This window comes from Filicampus tigris, chromosome 10, assembly GCF_054856515.1.
Source record: "Filicampus tigris isolate MCC_2025a chromosome 10, RoL_Ftig_1.0, whole genome shotgun sequence".
Taxonomy (NCBI): domain Eukaryota; kingdom Metazoa; phylum Chordata; class Actinopteri; order Syngnathiformes; family Syngnathidae; genus Filicampus; species Filicampus tigris.
In genome coordinates this window covers 19945417-19967254 of record NC_141226.1, presented here as the reverse complement: position 1 = coordinate 19967254, position 21838 = coordinate 19945417, and the positions used below count along the sequence as shown (strand labels likewise).

Sequence of the window (21838 nt, the reverse complement as noted above, 5' to 3'; positions counted from 1 at the left end):
CGAAAAGTATATTTGGGATGGATGTTCAATGAAGAGGAAATGATGAATCGTGTTTTTAGGAGGAATGATAAGGGAAGCAGTCACAGTATGAGTGTGTATGAATCCTTCACTTCTGCTTTGGCTTCACTGCCTCTGACCTTTTCTAGAAGCGTGTTCACTTTAAACGGCACGCCAGCCGATTAGTCACCAGCTTGTTTCTGCTGACCTGACACTTGCATGCATAATTAGCGATTCATTTGAATACACGTGGTGATTAAAGAGTGAATGTCTCAAAGTGCTGAATCCAGAGCTTTGGTGCTATTTCATAATAATGAAACACTTAGCCGCTGCATGAATGGGTGTCTTTCATGTGCACTTATCTATTTTATATATATATATATATATATATATATATATATATATATATATATATATATATATATATATATATATATATATATATATATATATGTGTACTTTCCTTCTCAAAAAGATTTGAAAAAAATATTTGAATGCTACTTAATGTAAATGACGCTGTAAATCCATGTTGGTTATTTTTAGAAAGAAACAAAAAAAAAAATGCTGACATTGTAGAAAACATTGTTGCACTTGGTTATTTTAGCAGTAAAAACCAAACATGAAATTGGCTATTTGAATATTTTATTAATATGTAGAAAATGTATTAAAAAAGGAACTATATAGTACACGTTTATGTCAAACTAGAGCTAAATTTGGACAGCAATATCCAAGGGTATCCAACAACAAATCCCAAGTTTTCAGCATGTAACACATCTTTTTTTTTTTTGGACAGGCAACAGTACATTTTGCCAAACTTTGACATTTACATGGCGACATTTCAAAACCGCGAAAGGTACAGTGTCACACTTAGTACAAAAGTTCACCTGCAAAAGTAAACCGTGAATGTTGATATAGAGATGAGGACATTTTCTTTTGAACCACTTTTACAGTCACCTGCATGAAATTGAAGTTCAGTGGTTCTCCTGTCACTGCAAAAAAAAACAAAAAACATAAAACAAAAAAAAAAAAGTGTTGCGTTTCAACCGCCTTGTTTTAGCGGCGAGAACCTTCAAAGGAAGTCGACAGGAATACTTACTTGTTACGTTAATATCTGTTTATATGCCACATCAAATGTTTTAGATTGATGTACATGTTTGTGTGCATGCAATCGGCGAGGAGTTACTCTACCTGGTGGAAAATCGGTAGATTACACGTTCCTCATCAATCAATTACAAAACAAATTCAAATTGCGGTCATTAGAAACAGATTGTCGGCAACCTCCATAGTAATGTTAACATAAGCGTTCTCATTTTCCACCCGGAAATGTTACCAAACATTTCAATGAGTAAAATAAAAACACCCTCGAAAACAATGTTTATCTCAATCAAATAGTTTTGACTTTTTATTTTTGCTAAATGCCAAGAAATTTGAAAGGTACAAAGTCTGACTTGACGTACATCCCCCATATTTCCAAAAACATTCAACGTTCACTTTGTTCCTTAAGACGCCCAGAGACAAACTCCGTCTAAGTGGTTAATGCAATAAGAACAAACCCGATGACCTACTCTATGGAAGATGGCGCACGCCTAACACAACCCCGGGAAACGTCACTAGCAACTATTTAAACAAGCCACTTGAACCCAGATTGTCAAACGTGTCCTAATGAAGACAAGTGCAACCGTAGTTTAGAGGGCATGCGGTGCTGTCAGTAAGCGAGGGAATCTGGCTTTTTGGGGCATTAGTCTGCTTCTAAAAGAGGAGAGTATCAAAAGACGAGTTAGCGTCATGTCAACACGAGTATATGAGATGAATAGGTTGCGCTCAGTCTGTGCTGGCAGCGATGGTGACATCAAAATTAGAGGATTTGCTTTTCAGGCCAAAACAAGATGCGCTCGCGTTGACAGTATGAGGTCAGGTTGCAGCTTTAATGAGGCATATTATGCAACAGTGACTGTTTAATTGCTTGGGTAAAAATAGTTATAACCCATCAAGTGTGAAATTAAAAAACTACCGCCAAGTAAATATTTGGGGAGCTGCCTTGTTGTGAAAATGTATCTCCCGTCTGCACTGTCAGTAGGGGTGCAACGTCTCACGGTTCGATATTTTTTCGATTATTATTATTATTTTTTTTTTTTAAATTGCAAAATTTTCACTCCTTTTTTTTTTTTTTTAAATGTAGTACATTTTTAATTTAGATACCTTTACGTCCCCTATTATGAATGACACAGGACGGTTTGACATAATTTCCTCATTGCTCAAAGCTCTGTCCCGGCACGACATGACATCTTTTCATCCGCAGCTCACGGGGCAATGTTCAGTCACGCAACTGTTAGCAAAGAGCGCTAACAGCTGATTCTGAGCTACTACAATTTTCTCCTTTTTTAAATGTTTGGGGCATTCAGTCATACGGGTGTCACGAGTTAATGGGCTGGATCTGTGGAAAAAGGCTGGGCCTGCTGCAGAGCCACTGAGTTAAAAAAAAAAAGTGGGGGGGGGGCGTATTTTACAATACAGTGTGCACCAAACCGTGACCAGTGTATCGAAGGACTTGTTACAGATACTACATGTGTTGTTGCACATTTTTTCATCTATATTCCCGGCTCCAGAGTCGGCGTACATACTGTACAATAATATTGATTTTCTGTCAACAAATAATTCACTTAGCCATCTCGTCTCCAAAACATCCAAAACGGTTTGTTATTCACATACACACTGCACGCTCACATTCTCTCTCTGTCCGGGCATCCATGGCAATCACGGCGTGTCATGTTTGCCCGTGCCGTCCCCCCACGTTGTCTCATGGCCATCCCATTGGGGTATTTTGATGAATGCGTAAAGACCAAATGGTATTAAAACAAAAGCTTACTTTTAAAATTGTGAATAAAATACATAATAAGCCCCTTTTAAATGGTTTACATGAACAATTTGTGCAATTAGTGGCCATGCAGACCTTTGGACCCCAAAAACGTAGGACTTCCATTGTTTGATGCTTGCGTTTTTTTTTTTTTTTTGACTGACTGGCTTCTATCTTTTCACATCTCTTAATATGGTTCGCATCTTTGGTATTCAAACCATCAGTACGACAAGATACAACACACACTGCTTGAAGCTAAACTAAAAAGCAACAACTACAGAAAGTTAAGTAAGTTCAATGAACACGTGGGGGGAAAAAAAAGATCAATGCATTGATAATGAGCACAAAATACGATCTATTGTAGTGGATGAGTCCCACATGAATAAAACAGCTCGTAATGAAGCGGCACTGCTTTGTGAAGCTGAAAGTCCAACTTGAATGTTTTTGCGTAGCCTCTTTTACACAGAGATGCCCCATCGCAGCCACATCAGAGCCGGAATTTGACATTTGGCACAGAATGCAGGACAACTAAAAGGTGTGCCGCTGGAAATGATCCAACTTCACAACAGTAAATTTTCACCGACTATAAGTAATGTATCTTTCATTCACCGTTTGTACAGATCTCATCCTGGTTCTGATCCCACCTGAAAAGGTGGAATGATGCTGCCACAATTTGACCCGCCATTTTGTTTGCTTGTACGGCAACCAATCTGGAAACAATCTGTGTCAAAGAGGCCCGGGTTGTCCGGCTAACTTGAATCGAACAATGAGAAGGCATCAAATCAAATACGATGGACCTTTGCCACAATATCAGTTATAAAAATATATTTATATATCTTACAGTAACGGCCTTTAAGATTTGCTGTTAAAAGTGTTATTGTCAACGGTTAAAATAGCGCATCCTTGTTATACTTTTTGTTGGGTTTTGTTTTTTACAGAAAACAGAAGATTTGTCATTGAAAGAGTTGAATAAATTACAGACAGTGTCTTTATCTCCTGGGAGGAAGGACAGCAGGGAAAGACGGACGGCTCTACGTGGACGCGAGGCGGAGACAACAAGAGCTCAGACGAGGTTTTCCTGTGATGCTCGCTGCCATTAATCACATTGCCAACCACTTGTTGCTTTAAATTTCACACCCAAAAAGTCGCTAAACAAAAGTGCCTTATCGTCACAGCGGTCTCAACAATCCATGTATCATTCGTTCTTTCCGAACGCAATCGGCAAACAAAAACCCCAAAATGAAACGTTGACTCCTTTCTTGCTTTTGTTGTTATAAAAAACAACAACAGCAGATTTTTCACATTTCCATTTGAGCTTCAAATTGAATCGCGAAGCATATACGTGTGTTGTGTTGAATTGAAACTCCCCTTTTTCACTGCCAATCGAAAATGGAAAGAACAAACGATTCGTAGATTCTCGTCCTTTTCCAGTGAGAAGCATCATCAAAACAGTCGTCCAACCTCAACCCGTCTCTGCCTGCCAATTGGGAGGGCGCTTATACGGGCGCTTCTAACGGCACCCGTACGGGCGCCGACCGCCTCCTCTTGCTGCTGATGCTGCGGAAGTTGAAGGGCCTCATCTTCATCTCCACAAAAGGAATGGAGAACTCGTGTCCCTTCCAGTGGTACCAGTTAATTCCCTGCAAGAGCAAGCACGAGTGATTTTAGTAAGGCGCTCCCACAACGAACGCGATTGAAGGACGGCGGAGGGGAAGTCATGTTTAATTTCAGACATCTACACTTGCATTGTATCTCAATCATGTTCTTCCTCCAACCTTAAAGAGCAAGTCAAGAGCAAGTCGAAACACGGCATTCGGATTACAATTGCGTTTGTAGAACACAAATAAAGCACCTGTTTTTATCCGTGTCAGGGGGCGGCCATTTTGTGACTTGCTGTCGACTGAAAATGACATCACAGTTGATCAGGGCTCAGGTAACAACCAATCATGGCTGAGCTTCAGAAAACCGGTGGGCCTTGATTGGTCATTATCTGTTGCCTGAACAACCATGTCAATGAACAATGATGTCATTTTCAGTCGACATTAAGTGACAAAATGGCCGCCCCCTGATATGGATAAAAAGGGGTGCATTTTGCTTCCTAAAGAGGGAATCAATCGAAACATTTTTTCAAGAATATGTTCTCAGCAGGCCCACTAGTTGAAACGTTGAAAAGTTGGAATATGAGTTAAGCAGAAGAATCCACCCGTTTTTAGCCATCTCAAGGGGCGGCCATTTTGTCATTTCTGTCGACTGAAAATGACATCACAACCACCCAGGGCTCAGGGAACGACCAATCACAGCTAGCCTGTTTCCTGAAGCTGAGCCGTGATTGGTCGTTACTTGAGCCCAGAGCAGTTGTGATGTCATTTTCAGTCGACAGGAAGTGACAAAATGGCCGCCCCCTGACATGGCTAAAAACGGGTGGGTTAACTTTTATCCCACAAACGCTATATTTATCAGAATGCCGTGTTTCAACTAGTGGGCTTAGCTTGACTTCCACTTGAACTCATCTTCCACAAACGCAATTGTAATCAGAATGCCGTGGTAGTGGGGGCACATAGAACAAGAACATTTTGGGGTTGACTTCCCCTTTTAGACAAAAAAAAAAAAAAAAAAATCACCATTGGCAGGAAATGGATTCATCAGAAAAATCCACCTGTTTTGATCCATCTCAGGGGGCGGCCATTTTGCCTTGTCCTGCCACTTGCTGTCGACTGAAAATGACATCACAGCGCCGAAGGGCTCAGCTTGTGAACGCCACGTGACCAAACCCAGAAAGCAGGTGAGCCTCCACCGTCGTGAGTACAAAATACACATCTTGCAAATACAAAGGTAGCTGGAGTTAGCCTGCATTTCTTTTCGTTTAATAATCTCCATCCTGCAGCTCCAAAGTGTCTTTTGTGTCTCCTTCGCTTCTCAAAAGGCAAGCTAACAAGGCGGGCTATAACGCTCTAGAAGCTTTGCCACTTGGCATGACGCGGCCTCGGCACCGGGATCAAAGACTTCAGTAGCTTGTCGCGAGCACCAGCCCCGCACACACGCGCGCGCGCGCACACACACACACACACACACACACACACACACACACGCGCACAAACAGCCGCTGTGATAAACTGTGGCCCTTTTCCCTCCACATAATTCACCTGCCTGCTCCAGGATGAATTCAATCATTTCCGAGCGTGCAATGCCCCGGGGGACCGCGGCAGACAGTTTGGATCAATAAATATCACATCTCATAATGGGCGGACAACCGCTGGTGCAGTTACGGTCCTTGGGAAGTGTGACCTTTTCATTAAGAGCTCCAACAGCAGGCCAATCAGCGCAGCCAGTGTGGAGATTCAATCTGATTCACTTACCTAATTAGCCCCCGAGGGCACATTCGGAGTGCATTTGACCCGTCTCTTTAAGTGGACAAAACACACGCGCGCATACACACACGCCCGGTGACTTGCTCAAGGGCACTTCGGTCGAGGGTGCCTAGTCCGGAGGGACCGAATCTTTCCCCCTTCCATAGCCGAGCCAATTGGGCGCCAAGTTTCCCGTTAATGACCACTAACCTTCTAAACGACATGGTCACATTTTCTCGTGCTATCATCAAGAAGAAAGGACATTTCGATTGCATAACTTCAGGTTATCAACGCTAACGGCAGTGTAGGATTTGGATTTTTCTCTGCAATTCAACGAACACGTTACAACGCTGGCCGTATTTCATTGGATTACGTACAACCAAAATGCTTCGTAAATTCTTACGCACTGCGCGTCTTAAAGGGTGCTAACATTTTCTGTGACTGCTCTTATAACTTGTAACCGTTCACATGAACAAAAGACGCGAATGAAGAAAGGAGAATAAAAGGCTTGATGAAGCATTTGAAATCCTGTTTTCAGGTATCAACATACAGAAAGCTGCGACCAGATGAACGGCGACACATCTTCATCACACTTCATCTGAGCGACTGCAGTAAATTGTTTGTCAACAATGCTGTCTCAACTCAATAATTACAGTTACTACGTTTTTTTGTTTGTTTTTTTTTCCTTTCCCGAATGAACAGCACTATTTATCAAGTTCTCTTTTGGACTGACCTGACTGTGCCTGGACTCGCCGTATTTCCCGTTGAGGTTGGCCCGATGGCAGTTCTTGTACCACCAGGCTCCTTTGTAGGACAAGGCACAGTTAGTGACAGCGATGTCGTTGTCTCGGTCTTTGGTGGAGAAGGGCCGCCCCTGGTGGTAGCTCAGAGAGTCACCTACGCTCACGGGGAAAAAAAGCCAGAGCGAGAGATAGGGACATGTGAGTTGCCAGGGAACGACAACACGATGCGGCGTACGGCCGCGCAATGTCAGTGGAAATATCCGAGCACTTACCGGCCGTGCCGTTGTACTCTCCTATCCTGAGCTTGTATAGGTTCCTGGCATCTCCGAGGGAGAATTTATCATAATTGGCGTAGACCGACTCCTGCCCGTCCTTCATGTCGATCCTCAGCTCGTAGCGGCCCTGAGCGGAGAGCCGCTGGATGTTGTCCAAACCTGCGCGACAAGAACGGAACATCGTGAGTCCAAAGTACGGTGAACCCACGTGTATTGCGGGGGATACGTTCCACACCTAACATATAAAGAGACCATATATATATATATATAAAAAAAAAAAAAAAAGTACAGTTTTACCCTTTCCGCATGCTTTAAACCAGAGGTGTCAAACTAATTTTAGTCGGGGGCCACATCGTAGTTGTGTCCCCAAACGATAAATTGTGATATCGCACAGTAATGTGTCACGGTATCTTTTTCAGCTGCTAACTTGGGCGGTGTGTTTATGGGTGAGTTACACTGGCAAGGAAACCCAAATGCGAGACACTGCATAGCTTTTGAAAATATGTTGTATCACTTGGGTTTCTCCAGACAGGATTTTGCTGTGACACTTGATAAGGCGCCGCGTTGACCTGAGGGATCAGATTGCCACCGCTATTCAAGTCCAAAAAGCTAAGATGTCGCCATCTACAAGCAGGATTTTTCCCCAGATATAATCTTACACCCCCGGCTGATAAGGACGTGCAATTCTGCTGTAATACGTCAGTGGGAAGCAAATCTAATCTACGGTACAAGTCCAAGGCACTTAAGGTGACAGCGAGATGGGATGGAAAAAAAAACAACGCAGTTGTAGTCATAAAGCTGAATCTAACGTTCGGTCGTTTTAAATTTGCATTGCATAACATCACTGCATTATCAGCCTATAAACATTTCTCCCACGAATAGTTTCACGGCAAGAGTCTGTGCTCTATATTCCCGGTGCGCTCCGTCGTTTAAAAATGCATTTTTGACACGTGAATGAGTCCTCTTCCTATAACATTAGCAGTAAAATCACCTTGTCGCCTTTTATTATGGTCATTGCGCACATACAGGAAAAAGGGGTGAGGGCATCTAAAGAGAAAACAATGGAGGTAGGATGTAATTATAAGAAGCGTGGCTCCTCTGCGTTATTACATCGTGAATATGACACAAAGGAAGAGGAATGGCACTGGACCGGCCTTATTGGTGGCCATTTTGCAAAATGCAATGCACAACAATGAAAGTTAATCTGCACATTCTTTACTTTGAACCAATTAAGTGTTCGTTTCAGTGACTACAGTTCTACACTGTTCAATATAACACTGCTCTGCTTGTGGTGGACGTGATTAGTGCACAGCAAATGAGCGTCCACGGCGATCCGTGCAAAGAACAGGGACGTTGCATTTCTGTCTGTTTTGTCTGAAAATGACGGGCTGTTTAACATGACAACAGCTAAATTAATTTCTAGTTATTGTGAAGTACGACGTAAAGACTGTAGAACGCTAGCCATGGAGATACAAAACAAACACAGTGGCTTTGTTAAGGGTCCTTGTGTCGATTTAAAAGGGAAATCAACGCAAACATTTTTTTTTTTTCAAGAATATGTTCTATGCAAGCCCACTAGTTGAAACAAGGCATTCTGATAAATATTGCGTTTGAGGAATAAGAGTTAATCCACTCGTTTTTAGCCATCTCAGGGGGCGGCCATTTTGTCATTTCTGTCGACTGAAATCGACATCACAACTACTCAGGGCTCAGGTAACGACCAATCACGGCTGACCTGTTTTCTGAAGCTGAGCTGCGATTGGTCGTTACCTGAGCCCTGAGTAGTTGTGATGTCAATTTCAGTCGACAGAAATGACAAAATGGCCACACCCTGAGATGGCTGAAAAGGGGCGGGTTTTGCTGCTCAACTCATATTCCACAAACGCAATATTAATCAGAATGCCGTGTTTCAACTAGTGGGCTTGCTGGAAACATATTCTTGAAAAAAATGTGTTTGGGTTGATTTAATCTTTAAGCAACAAATATTTGAACAAGAACGGTTGACAAACAATATAATGATTTTCACAGGCATGTATTATGCTTTTGTGAAAAACGACATTACTGCAGTTTACCGAGGAGAATTCTTTACATTCTATTTAATTATCTCATTATGGAATGTTTTGATAAAGTGCAATATGATAGAGTGCTATTTTCCTGGCGACTGAACCGGATTGATGGAAGGTTGCTTAGAATGGAGCAAAGAGCCGCTCTACAACCTGAGGTGACATTAGGCTGCTTTTCAAAGAAAGAAGTGCCACAAGGCTGAAAACAGGGAAACCGTGTCTTATATGTGACTCCAAATGGTCTTCGGTCCTGGAATGCACTCGCAGGAAGAGACAGGCCTTTAGGTTACAATGCAGACACACTTAAAGTCCAAATTCAAAACAGACAAAAATGTCACCAGCTGAGAAAGAAATGTGATTTTCGATTAGATAATAAGAAGACAGCTTCATTTTGGTTTTTTTCTCCTTGTGCATCGTTTTTTTTTTTTTATACGACATCAGCACACCACGGCAGGTAATCGCTCCATTTGCTGGATAACCTGCAAATAAATGATTGATTGATAGCAGCAGAGTGATATTGGGCTATCAGTTTGAGATAGAATGTTAAGACCTTCTTTTAAAAGCTATCGCAGATTGCTCTAAATTGGGCACAGATGTAAAAATGACACATGGCTGTGTGCTTCTCACAAATAGACGCCTGCCTAAACCCTTTTGTATCATGATCCAAAAAAGGGAGAAGTGAGCATTTTAATGGAGTGATATTATAAACACATAAAACTCCCTGTGGTTGGATTTAATTTCTCTAATCAAGAAGCTAAAAAAAAAAAAAACAACAACATTTTTCCTTCCTCTGAAGTTCTTAATGAAATATTCATGTAATAATCTCCTTTAATCATCTGCAGCAAAACAACAACAACAACACACAAAATGTGGCATTTCGAGAAAGGTAACTCATTTGCACATTTAGTCATGAATATGATTATTGTTTCATAATGAGTGGGGGGGTGGGGGCATCAAAACAGTGAGGATGTTTTGTTGAGGGTTCTCCCTTAGTGCAACATATTGGCAACATGGTTCCTCCTCATAAAATATCAATCGATTGAAATATTTACTTAGCAGCTGCCACTGCTTCAAGAATAAAGTTGCACAAAAAACGGAATGTTCCTTTTCTATCAGCATCAATCACTATAATGTTGTTATTATTAATCTTCCAAAAGTAACTCCTTTTCCAGATAAAAATAGTTTTCCTTTCAAGGGGAAAGTGACAACTAATAAAAAACAGAGCATAAAAGATGACAGAAATGCATCGATTCAAGATGCAGCCAAAGCTCGGTCTAAAGTAGGACAATAATTAACCCCCTGGTTTTGGTTTCTTCCTCAGTCGTGATGAACACTTGAGCCTACTAGACTACTGTATTTAAATGTTAGTCATTATGGTGGTATTAAGAACGCAGAGTATTTTTCGTGGTGGTACATTGATATAGGCAATATGACACATTTTTAGGGGGGGAGCCAGTTTTTCATTTAAAGAGAAGGGGTTGACTGTAGCGGATGAATGAATTCTTTTTGACCATTTGTGATACGGCCTGCAGGTCTTACCTAACCAGAATTCATCCTCCAGGTTTCCAAAGCCAACCCGATAGTCACTCCACTTTCTGGAAAAATCAGTCAGGCCGTTCTGACGTCGTTGAAACACCTGAACAAAGCAGTGACAACACATTGTGTGTATATACATACATATACAGATACACACACACACACATATATATATGAACCTCACGGTATGATAATTATCATGATATTGTGGAGAGGTTGGCGATATATGAAAAGCTCATGATACTGTATAAAAGCTCACGGTATTGAAAAAAACGTGCTCATATTTAAAAAAAACACATCACAATATTCTGTTTTCGTACATAATAACGGCATTCACAAAGAAATAGGCTTGGCCAGTCATGCATCAAATTGAACTGCACTAATAAACTGACCATCAGAGGGTGCTGCAACTGCACATATGGAAAACAACTTGGGCTTTTAAACAGATTTGCTGCTATTAATATCGTGACATGACGACGACGATATATCGTGGCAATTTTAATATCGCGATATTGTGACATTTCTAATACATATACACACATTATCTATCTATCTATCTATCTATCTATCTATCTATCTATCTATCTATCTATCTATCTATCTATCTATCTATGTATACATGTGTAGATGTTCAATGTCAGCAACTGTGTTATGGAACTGATCCGGGCAACATCTTACAATCCAGCCTCCTTCGTCCGTGGTCATGTCACAGTAAACCTGCACGCCCTGGCTGGGGTCCCTGTTGATGTAAATGGTGTAGACGCCGCTCAGCGACTCGCCGTTGAGCAGGTGCTGGGCGCAATTCTGAGGCGTCGCAAACAGCCGACTCCCTGCAGAGGAGCAGAGGAGGAGGCGCAATGTCATACTTGAGAGGATTGGAGCTTTTGCTGCATACATGCATGGCACCTGGAAATAAGCGTCGGCTTAGGGGGGGAAAAGGATTTTAAACTCTTCCCTCCCTAAAATCTGCATTTAAGATGCTTTGCACTAAAACTGGATCAAATCTAATGTGACGTGAAGTATCAATGACCCTCTTTATGATGGTGCGCTTGAGCCAGGAATTAATTTCATTTGCCTACACAATACATACAGTAATACTTTCTTTTTTTTTGTGCCCGAGGAGGACCCACAAAAATCCCTTAATCTTGAATCATGCTTCGTGCGTGTAAGCGAGCGTGTCTTGAGCGCACCCGTGGTGAAGGTCGTGGAGACGACAGCGCTGGTGTCGAGACCCCTTGCCGCCTGCAGCTTGACGGTGAACTCGGTGGTCTCGGGCAGCCCCTCCAGGCGAATCCACGTGTCCTCTGCGTCGAGAATCAACTCCTAGCGTATGAGAACACGTGGACATTTTTTTTTCACGCGTGCGAGTTCGACTACAATAGACATTGAGGCAAAAGTAGGTTACGTAAACATCTCCATCACTCAGTGCCAAAACACTAAAAACACCAAAATTGGAGCAGCGCAAAGAAGCCTTCCAGTTATTTTCTGTTCAGTAGCAGCACTTGCAAATTTTTTTTTTTTTTTGCCAAAGAAATTCTGAGACAGTACAGCAGAAAAGTAATGTGGAAAAAAAGTACACTTTTGCACTCTTTTTGCGGGGCTTACGACATCGCGACAAGAGATGACCTAGCCGCTAGCTAGCTTGTGAGCTAAGAGGCTCCGAGGCACTCCTTTTGGCCAGCGGCCGGACAGTATTTAAATAGCATCGAGCTTTTCAGTAAACTGGTGACTGTAAAAATTGCAAATGAAGGCGCTCAAGTTTTTAAAAAGTGGGGGGAATCATGTCAAAGTACGTCATTGGCCGCCGTTTTAGGCACGCATCCACCCCACAAAAAAAAAAAGAAAAACATCTAAAAACTGAAATGGTAAAGCAGGATTTACAGGTAATGCTTTATCTCCACAGTTGAGCACTACACAATTCTCATTTTTTGTACTGTTTCAGCAATTATCTTCAAACGTGGTACAAATCTAAATGAGAATCACTTCCACGCCTGAAATGTAGGATATTTAGACGTCTATACGTTTGCTGTATCTTAGATTCACACGGTGTGCTTTTTATTGTGTTTATTTGCGATATGTAGGCCTATCGGATGTTTACCCACATTTGGAAGGGGCCTGATCCAAATATGACGATATTGGTATTTTTCCTAATCAAGCTGTCACAACGCATATCCCAATCAAGCCACTTGAGAGAGAGAGAGAAACAAAAATTGGACTTGTGTGACTTGAAGCATGTCATTCCAGCAATCCAGTTTTTTCTTGGATACAAATCAAATTTGAAGAAGCCCAAATCAAACATTTAACAGGTTTTGAAACCCAATAAATATCACACATTTCCCGGCAATGTGTCCATGTGAATTATGCAGGGGGAGCAGCTGGTAAATGGTGTCTCTCTTCCATCTCCAAGGACACCGTCGCTTTTTTAGGGTCAAGACTAGACGTTTACTGCAGGCGAAATCCAGGGTGATATACAGCTTCGCACGCAACGTGGTGATTTTGTAGGCGTGGTTTACTTCGCACTCGGTCAAATGCCCGGCGGACGCGTTCTTGTCCTTGTGAACCAAAGGTGAGGCGTTATCTTGCCGGGGCAGCGCATAAAAACGCAGGGTCATTACAATCTATTATGCGCTGGATATGTAAATCGTATATGCTACTGTGTCTAATTACAATAGTTTCAAATCTCTGAGGCAAAGAAGCCGCGGTATCAGACCATTCGTAGCCAAAACACATTTAAAATGCTCGGAAAGCCTTGAGGAAAAAGCCACTTCAAATTGTGGCTGAGGAGATCGCTTTTTGTTCAAAATGTGAGTGGCTCCTCTTGTTGAACCGTATAAAATTCCTACTGGGTGAATATTCGAGCAGATTACAAGGAAACGATGTTGCCGCTGTTTAAACGCCACTCCATCTTGTGCTAAATGTTCTTTCGTTCTGTTTCTATTTCCACACGTAAGCGCCACGATACCACATTAGATTTCCTGCAGGTGTGAAGTATCTTTTAGTGTTAGGCCAGTGTCGATTAAATGCGGTAAACATTAATTGACAAGCTCTGAAATGCCAACGCTCGCAATTTCCCAGACTGCCCGGGAGGCGCAACTGCCGACATGCTTCCGATTCCGTCAAAACAATGCAGCCTTCGGCCTTCTTCTTTGGTCAAGCCTTCTTGAACAAATTTGACTTTTCCTCCATGGGATTTGGGTTATTTTTTTTCCTTCCGTATACTAGTCTTGCTACGTTTTCTCACCGTCTGTACTCGACAGGCCGTGGATGGACGGGGCTGCCGAGTCATGAAGTCTCGCACTACGTTTTGCTCCTCACGTTCTGTCAAAGATTTATACGGATGAAACATGGACAGCTGGGAGCTTCGGAGCATTTTTGTTGCCTCAGCTGAGCTGAAAAAAAGCTTGATCGTGGGGTATTTGGACAAAAATGTGATAAAAGCCTACCACATATGTTAAAACAGAGGTCTCCAACCACTGGGCCACTTTGGACCGGGACGCATTGACGAAAGAAAAAAAAAACGTACAGTGCTTCCGGTTTATCTATTATCCAAGGCTGAAAAATATTTAAGGCCGCGAAGAGTATGGACCTGTATGAACCGATCCGTGGCAGAAAAAAGGGGACCACTGTATTAAAACATGCGGGAATTGTTTTAAATTGTGGGGGGTGAAATGCATCCTATATGCCTCCTCGAACGGTTTGCAGTGGCGTGCTCGCTGCGTTGAAACTGTCCCCGAGGAGCGGTTGTAATAACTCCCAAGTATTTTGCGGCCTATGTAAAGACTCCCTAGAGATGAAAGCTAACCTTTAATACTGCCAACTGCTGCTTCGTTCATTAATAATGTATGTCTTTTGAAGAGCCAATAGCCGGAATGTCTCGAAATATGTCTTGGAGTGCGGCACAAGCACTGCACATGATTCTGATGGAAGACTGAAGGACGTGATCTGTCATCACTTCGGCAACAACAGAGGCTATTCTCCTTATGACCCAAAAGTGTATTACAATCGCTACGTTTTTTAAATGTTACTGCAAGTCAGCTATAAATGTCATATCATGCACACGTACCCTACTAGGCAAAAGTTGGTGTCACTTAGAAATGACTATTTTCTTTTTTTTTTTTTTTTTTAGGAAATGCATTTTTTTTCCCATTGAAGATAACATTGAAGTAATCCGAAATGTAATCTAGCCACTCTTAACTCATTCACTGCCAGACATTTCCAGACTCTCTTTAACCCTAACGTTTGAAATAATTTGACAAAAATATAACTCGATTCCTGGGATTGAATGGCCGGACTGTAAAAAGACAAGTAAATTCGTCGATGGCAGTGAATGAGTTAATGTGGTAACAAAAAAACTTTTCTTTTAAAAAATAGGGACATTAGTTTTTATTTAATAACATTTTTTAAAATCAAGCATTATGACCATTTTAAATCTTTGAGGCAAATAAAAAAAAAAAAATTTTGGTCCAGTTTTTAGATTCTCATCACATCAGTTGAATTCAAAGAAAGCTGCATGAATGATTATAAAAAAAAATAACAATTTTTTTAGAAAAAAAATAAATAAATGTTTGCATTGTTACCATGGGAATTAGACGATTACGGCAAAACATTTTTCGAAATGTAACCACGGCATGAGTGACGCTTACTTTACGGTTGCCGTCGGCCGACTTGTAGGTGAGCATGTAGTTGTCGATTTCCGAGATGGGCGGTTGCCAGGAGATGAGAGCGCTGCGGTGATTCACTTCGCTGGCGGTCAGGTTCAGAGGGGCGTCCATAGCTGTGCAAAACACAAGAATAGACGGGGATGATTATCTTGCTCTTCAAGGCAAAAGACAATAAATGCATAACTTGATAGGAATTTCCAGAGCTCAAGGTCAGTTGTCCATCGGATCCCCCCGCCTTGTTAATCAGAAAACGTGCGCGAGTCATTCACGATGAGGCCAGATGCACCAGGCGAAGCGGTCAGTGGCAGTAAAACAGTCGGAGCAGCTGCAGCGAGCAAATGTCGCCTCACGGGCTGTAAATTAACACCCTGGAAATGACACGCAGCGGGCAACATTTGACTGGCCCGTCGGTGTGTCATTGACGGATAATTGCTTACAAAAAAAAGGCTTCGAGGAGGTTTTCCAGGTCACCCGAGGACTTTTTCGGGGAGGGTTCTTTGCTCAAACAGCTGTGATGTAGAAAAGCAGCACTGACCCATGTCTAGCTTAACTAAAGCCGCTTCTGTTAAATATACAAGACATACTGCAGGAATGCCGAGGGGGCCATCCGAAAGTGTTTTTTTCTTTTTTTTTTTTTTAGGACTTTTCATCGGCAAGTGTAAGTCTGAAACTAAATAAGAAGGATGAGGCCACGCCAAACAAATCACATGTGCTAGTTGTGCTCCTCAAAACTTTGGCTTGGTTAATCTAATAGGATATTTTGCTTCTACTTTCACTCTTCAAATCAAAGCAGCCAAAGCATTCCCGCTTCTCTTTTCAGCACTCACTGTTGAACTTGCTGATGAGGAGGAAAAGTGTCAACAATCTTGAAAAATGAACCTAAGGGGGTACATTTTATGGACACGTGACTTTTTAATGGCCTGTTGGTCTCTGGAGTGGCTGCCCACGCTAAAGAATATGGTAAATACAATTTACAGTACTCAATTTTATTTTGTCAAGTGGTTGCGCAAAATAAAATGTGGATCCAGATTTATTTTGTTTTAAGTAGATGAAACATTTAATTTTTTTTATCTGGATCCAGATGATTTTATTTTGTGCAAACACTTGACGAAATAAAATGGAGCAAATTCAAACAAAAACTTTTTTCAGTGCGTCCTGGCAAATATTTTAAATCTGCCTCCAAAAATGTCAAAGTGGAATACAGTTAATGTAAGAAAATGTTGGTGGTTTCTGATGACAGAAGTGAGCATTCGCATCTTTGTGAGAGGCAGAATTTGGTTGTTAGAACAGTGATTCTCGGAATGTGGTATGGTTGCCGCTAGTGGAACTGAAGTAGTGCACTGGAAAAAAAATAAAATCCCTAGGATTTACTTAATCTGAACATGATTAAAATGCGGTAACCCTATGTCATTTTCCGGTATTTTCAACAAATGATATGTTCTGTATAACTTTAACACCGTAAATCAAGTCTTTTTTTTTTTTTTCAGTTACAGTTCAGTTGCACTTAACTTTGAAAATAATTTTATCTATTTTAAATCTACAACAAATTCGAACGAACCTTTATGCGCAATACATTCTAAATGAACCATGATTTGAATGCAATTTTTTTTTCTTCAATTTTTCTATTTTTATTTATCTGGAGAGCTAAACGCTTTGGGGTGGTAAAGTACTTGGCGTAAAAAAAAAACTTTTGTGAACCACTGCTGCAGATGATTGTCATGAAAAATGGAGGACAGAAATAACAAATCAACAACAATATTTGCCTGGAGGGTGAGTTTATTTCCCGACGTAAACAAAGGAATACAAGGCTCCCAAGCAATTTGCGGCCTTATTAGGGACACCCCGCAGGATTACAGCGAGTGGAGCGGAAAGCCCACTTTCCACATTAGCCCAAACCGCATCACATCCTCCAAAGCAAACTGGTGATTGTCAAGCCCACTCAAGTTTTACCGCACATTACATCACACCGCACGGCAGTATGTTCTGACCCCCCCCTCCACTGCTTTACATAAGGCGCTGTGACAGTGCCACAATTTGAGCCACATCGCCGCACTTTCAACACCTTACATCACCTGTGTTTTGGGGTTCATACGGTGACCGCCGGCAAATGGTGGTTGACCGGCTATAACCTCATTTTGGTACGTGATAGAAAGAGGATGACTTACCGAATGGAATTGAATTTTGAAATGTCTCGTCCTTGACTTGTATCTCGCCCCCTGTATCAAGATGCAGATTGAATCGTTTTTATGAAAGATGCGCACCAGGTATAAATTGGTTTGATATCGCTGGTGAGGTGTTGTTTCTTTAATTGTAATTAACTGGAATCGTTTGGGCATCGGAGAGATTTCACATGTTCCCTATTAATGAACATGAGAAAAGCGAGAGCCGGTCCATATCGAATCAAAATCGAACCGAATCGAATCGTTCCACTTGTGCTGTTCTTGAATCGTACCGTACCCCATGTAGCGAAACATGTATCGAATCGTCTTTTATTGGAGGGATGCACACCTCTCGTCCCTTCTTGTGCCAACATATTCTTAAGTCATGTGGAACCTCGAAATGTTCCGGTATGCTCGAGTCATCAGAAAACGAGAACAAATTAAGGTTTTTTAATGATACAAGCCACTGTTTGGCTGATTTTTTGCTTTGACTCATGAAACAAAATTTGGAGATACAAGTGCTACTGCGATTTGGGCAATGAACTCAACTCACTTCACAACAAGCCACACAAACTTTACATTTACAGTTTTGGCAGGTAGTGAACAATTCCTTCAAAAAAGAGGCTTCAAGCCGTTAAATGACACGCCTAGTTGAAGTTTACTGTCAACCAACATAAAACAAAGAAAATGACTCATAGCTTTGCTTTCCATAAATCCATTCATCTCAATGCTATCAAACACCATAGACGGGCTAACGAATAGCATTGATAGTTGCGGCGTTATAACTCTTCAAGCAACGGATATTTGAACACAAACATTGCATCAACAAAAATAATCTAGCAATGCTCAGGCATATTTCCTTTATCCTCTGGAGAGAATGTTACTACCGTTTCCTGAGCCAATTGCCGTACCTCTAAAAGTCTTCTTCGCTTGTATCTGCACTATACTGCCCCCTGTGGCCTCGGAATGACTTAAACTCATATCAAGGCACCCCTGTGGAAAAGGCTTCCGATTGTCTCTCGATGCCCACACTGACTGACATCAACGCAGCGGCTATTATTTGTGTGTGATCAGGGACAGCTCAATCATTAAGCTCCCTGCTCTGATAGTCAGTTCCATATTGGGAAACTTTACATTTACAAAGTAAATTGAAAACTAAGAGAAAGACTCAATGTTGCACTTGAAGATTTAAAAAAAAAAAAAAAAAAGTCCTCAGTGATGTGTGCAAATCTGTATTTGATCCCCCTTGCAGCTCATTTTTGCCTTTCCCTCCTCACCACCTATTCCCGTATCACTCTGAGCTTTGCCTCTCCATTGCACTCTTTATCTTCTCCATTTGCTTCCTCTTCCAGCCCGCCCCCACCCCCAACCCCGCTTATCTGAAGTCCCCTTACAGGCTGCATGTGGTAGAGAATGAACCGGGTTTATCTTTCGGTTTGTCTCGATGAAGCTTAGTGCCGAGATGACAGGCGAGAGTTGAGCGAGCAATATTTCTTTTCAATTAATATAAATTGAGCATGAGGTGTTATTTCTCCATTTCGATTTTTGAAACCGAGAGCGCTGAAGCAGGTGAGCAGATGTTCGGCCCGCTTAGGCTCCGAACAGGATTGAGCAGAGCATTAACAGAGGGTATAAACAATGCTTTGTGCAATAAACGGACACAGAGGCAGCAGATGGGATCATCCGTTCATGCTATCGAAAGCGGGTATTACCTCATAGGCTGAGGGCGCGCTGCATGTTTTATAGCGATAAAAGATGAAATTGCACTGAATAACAGAATGAATTGGAAGGAATTGAATGGTTAATTCATCTGAAGGAATATGCAAAAGCGTAGTAATGAAAGAAAATGTAACAAGTGAGATATTGTTGACATTTTCCATAAGTATTTTCTATTTCCTCATGTAAAGTGACAAAACATGGCCGCAAGCTGAGCACGTCCTTTTGTTAGACATGAATTGGGAAGAAATAACATGTTGACGTTTTGGTGCAACAAATGTTAGGGCAGATCATTTCCATTTAAAGAGGGCATTTTATAAAAAATCAACTCTTTCATTGCTTGTCTGCAAATGGTTGGCTCTCGGGGGTGCCTGCCCAACCACCAAGTGCGAAATTTAACAACAAAATAAACCTTTTATCTGCCTATTTTGGAAGGTCAGAAAAGGTCCTCTTGCATTTCTGCCCGCTTGCAATGTAACAGTGGACAAATGCACATAATAACACAGAGTTTCTACACTTACATCTTAGTAACTAGGCTGGGTGAAGATCCAGAGCCACTTTCAAGATTGAAAGATTTGCCGCCACCAAGCTTCACTGTAGGGATGCACTGATCAGGTGAGGAGCGATGCCTGATTTCCTCCAAATAGGACGCCAAAGAGTTCAATCTTTGTCTCGTCAGACCCGAGAATTTGCTTTCTCATGATCTGCATGATCTGAAGGTCTTTCAGGTGCCTTTTGGCAAACTCCAGGTGGGCTGCCATGAGTTGTTTACTAAGGAGTGGCTTCCGTCTGGCCACTGCACCATGCAAGCCTGATTGGTGGAGTGCTGCAGACGCGGTTGTGCTTCTGGACGGTTCTCCTTTCTCCACAGAGGACCACTGGAGCTCTGACAGAGTGACCATCCGGTTCTTGGTCAGATCCCTGACTTAATCCCTTCTCCCCTGATTGTTGAGTTTATATGAGCAAGGAGGGAGAGTCCTGCAGGTTTGGAACTTTGGCCATTGTGCTCAACGGAACCTTCAAAGCGGCAGACGTTTTTCAGACTCCTTCCTCAGATTTCTACCAGGAAACACTCCTGTCTGGCTCTCATTAATATTAATAATCGACGAAAGCAGCAGAGATTCACCCCCTAATCTTAATCTTGAACTCAAAAGCAATGCTGATTACAAACCCAAAGCGATGCGACGCTGCCACCTACTGCCGTCTGTTTGTCATTACAGTTAGGCCGAAGCTTACTTTTTACAAACTGGATGAGACCCTCTTCCACACCTACCCGTCCCAAAAAAATCCGTCTTGTGGCAGTAAACTATTGGATTCCCCCTGCTTCTGACATTTCTGACCCAAGCAGGGCCGTTTGCGAGAAAGGCGCATTAATATGCAGCAACTACATCTTGTAGTTAGCTCAGAATCAGTCTTCACATACGTGCAAACTTTGAAACATGTTGCCATAAGCTGTTAAAAGCTGTTCCCAACAGATTCAATTAGAAGTAGCATTTAAACAGTCCGTTACGGGGCTACTGGCTCTCCAAGTACGTCTGGCAGTCATGTCTGAACCACTTGGCAAAGTAATACAATATTTTTGCAAGAGCAGCAGGCTGAGCAGTAGCGACTCTTGAGCTCAGCGACGCAGCCCCAGGATGGGGCTCTCTTGCTTCAAAAACACAACCATCACTTTTCAGCATGTGGGCCCAAAGAGGGGCGGGCGGGGGCGGTAAATTGTCGTACGTGTGCAGCCTTCAGGCGTCTGTAAAAAAAACGCGCGGTGCATTACGTTACTTTCTTAGATTCCAGCCATCTAACTTGCAATGTCGGCATTTGGTGAGCCGTGCTGTCTAACAAAGAGGCGGCGCTCGCCATAATTACATAGCAGTGCGCCGTCATTCCTTGTAAATGTGAAAATGGATTTCTTTTGTCTCATCAGCAGCCTCTTCCTCCTCAACACGAAGCAGTAGGGCAGACTGAAATGCTCATTTACCTCCAATCATGCCAACAAATCAACTAGATGCGCTTAAGTGAGGCTCCCCCTAGTGGTTCATGTCATCATCGAGAAAACCGGTTCTTGTGTTGCCTTGTGTGCGCCAAAATAGAAGAATACCGTCGCTGTCCTGTGATAAACACTTATGTCCATTTTTTTTTCTTCATTTTTCTTATTTTTACATGAATGGGGTTTCCGCGCCGCAGACATCGCATGAACGTGGAAATAAAATCCCAAATTGATCATGCTGTTTTTTTTTTTTTCCACTGGACAGTGACGATATATGCAACTTGGACTTTTGCTTAATCCTGTGAGAGTAAAGCACCGATATGGTTGTACGTTATGTGTCTCAGCCTCATTTGTGTTTTCAGGTCTCTGCAGCACTGCTTTGGCATGTCTCATCTCTGCTGCGGGAAAAATGGATGTTCCTCTGGGAATACGAAATCCTCTGCTTGCTTACTTTTTTCCAAACTCCCCAAAAAGTTGACAAAGTTGCAGCTTTGCTGAACTGG

General features: G+C 42.1%; 1 protein-coding gene across 2 annotated transcripts in view; it reads right to left on the bottom strand.

Moving 5' to 3' along the window:
* Positions 1-622: 622 nt before the first annotated feature.
* Positions 623-21838, bottom strand: part of tnr (tenascin R (restrictin, janusin)) — a 128071-nt gene continuing 106855 nt past the window's right edge. For both annotated transcript variants that reach the window (XM_086043504.1, XM_086043503.1), the window contains 7 exons: positions 15459-15589; positions 12006-12138; positions 11494-11645; positions 10819-10915; positions 7214-7375; positions 6932-7095; positions 623-4491 (listed from right to left, as the gene is read on the bottom strand). In XM_086043504.1, the coding sequence (XP_085899630.1) occupies positions 4348-4491; positions 6932-7095; positions 7214-7375; positions 10819-10915; positions 11494-11645; positions 12006-12138; positions 15459-15589 (983 nt within the window). In that variant the 3' untranslated portion in view covers positions 623-4347. The remainder of the gene's footprint in view (positions 4492-6931; positions 7096-7213; positions 7376-10818; positions 10916-11493; positions 11646-12005; positions 12139-15458; positions 15590-21838) is intronic.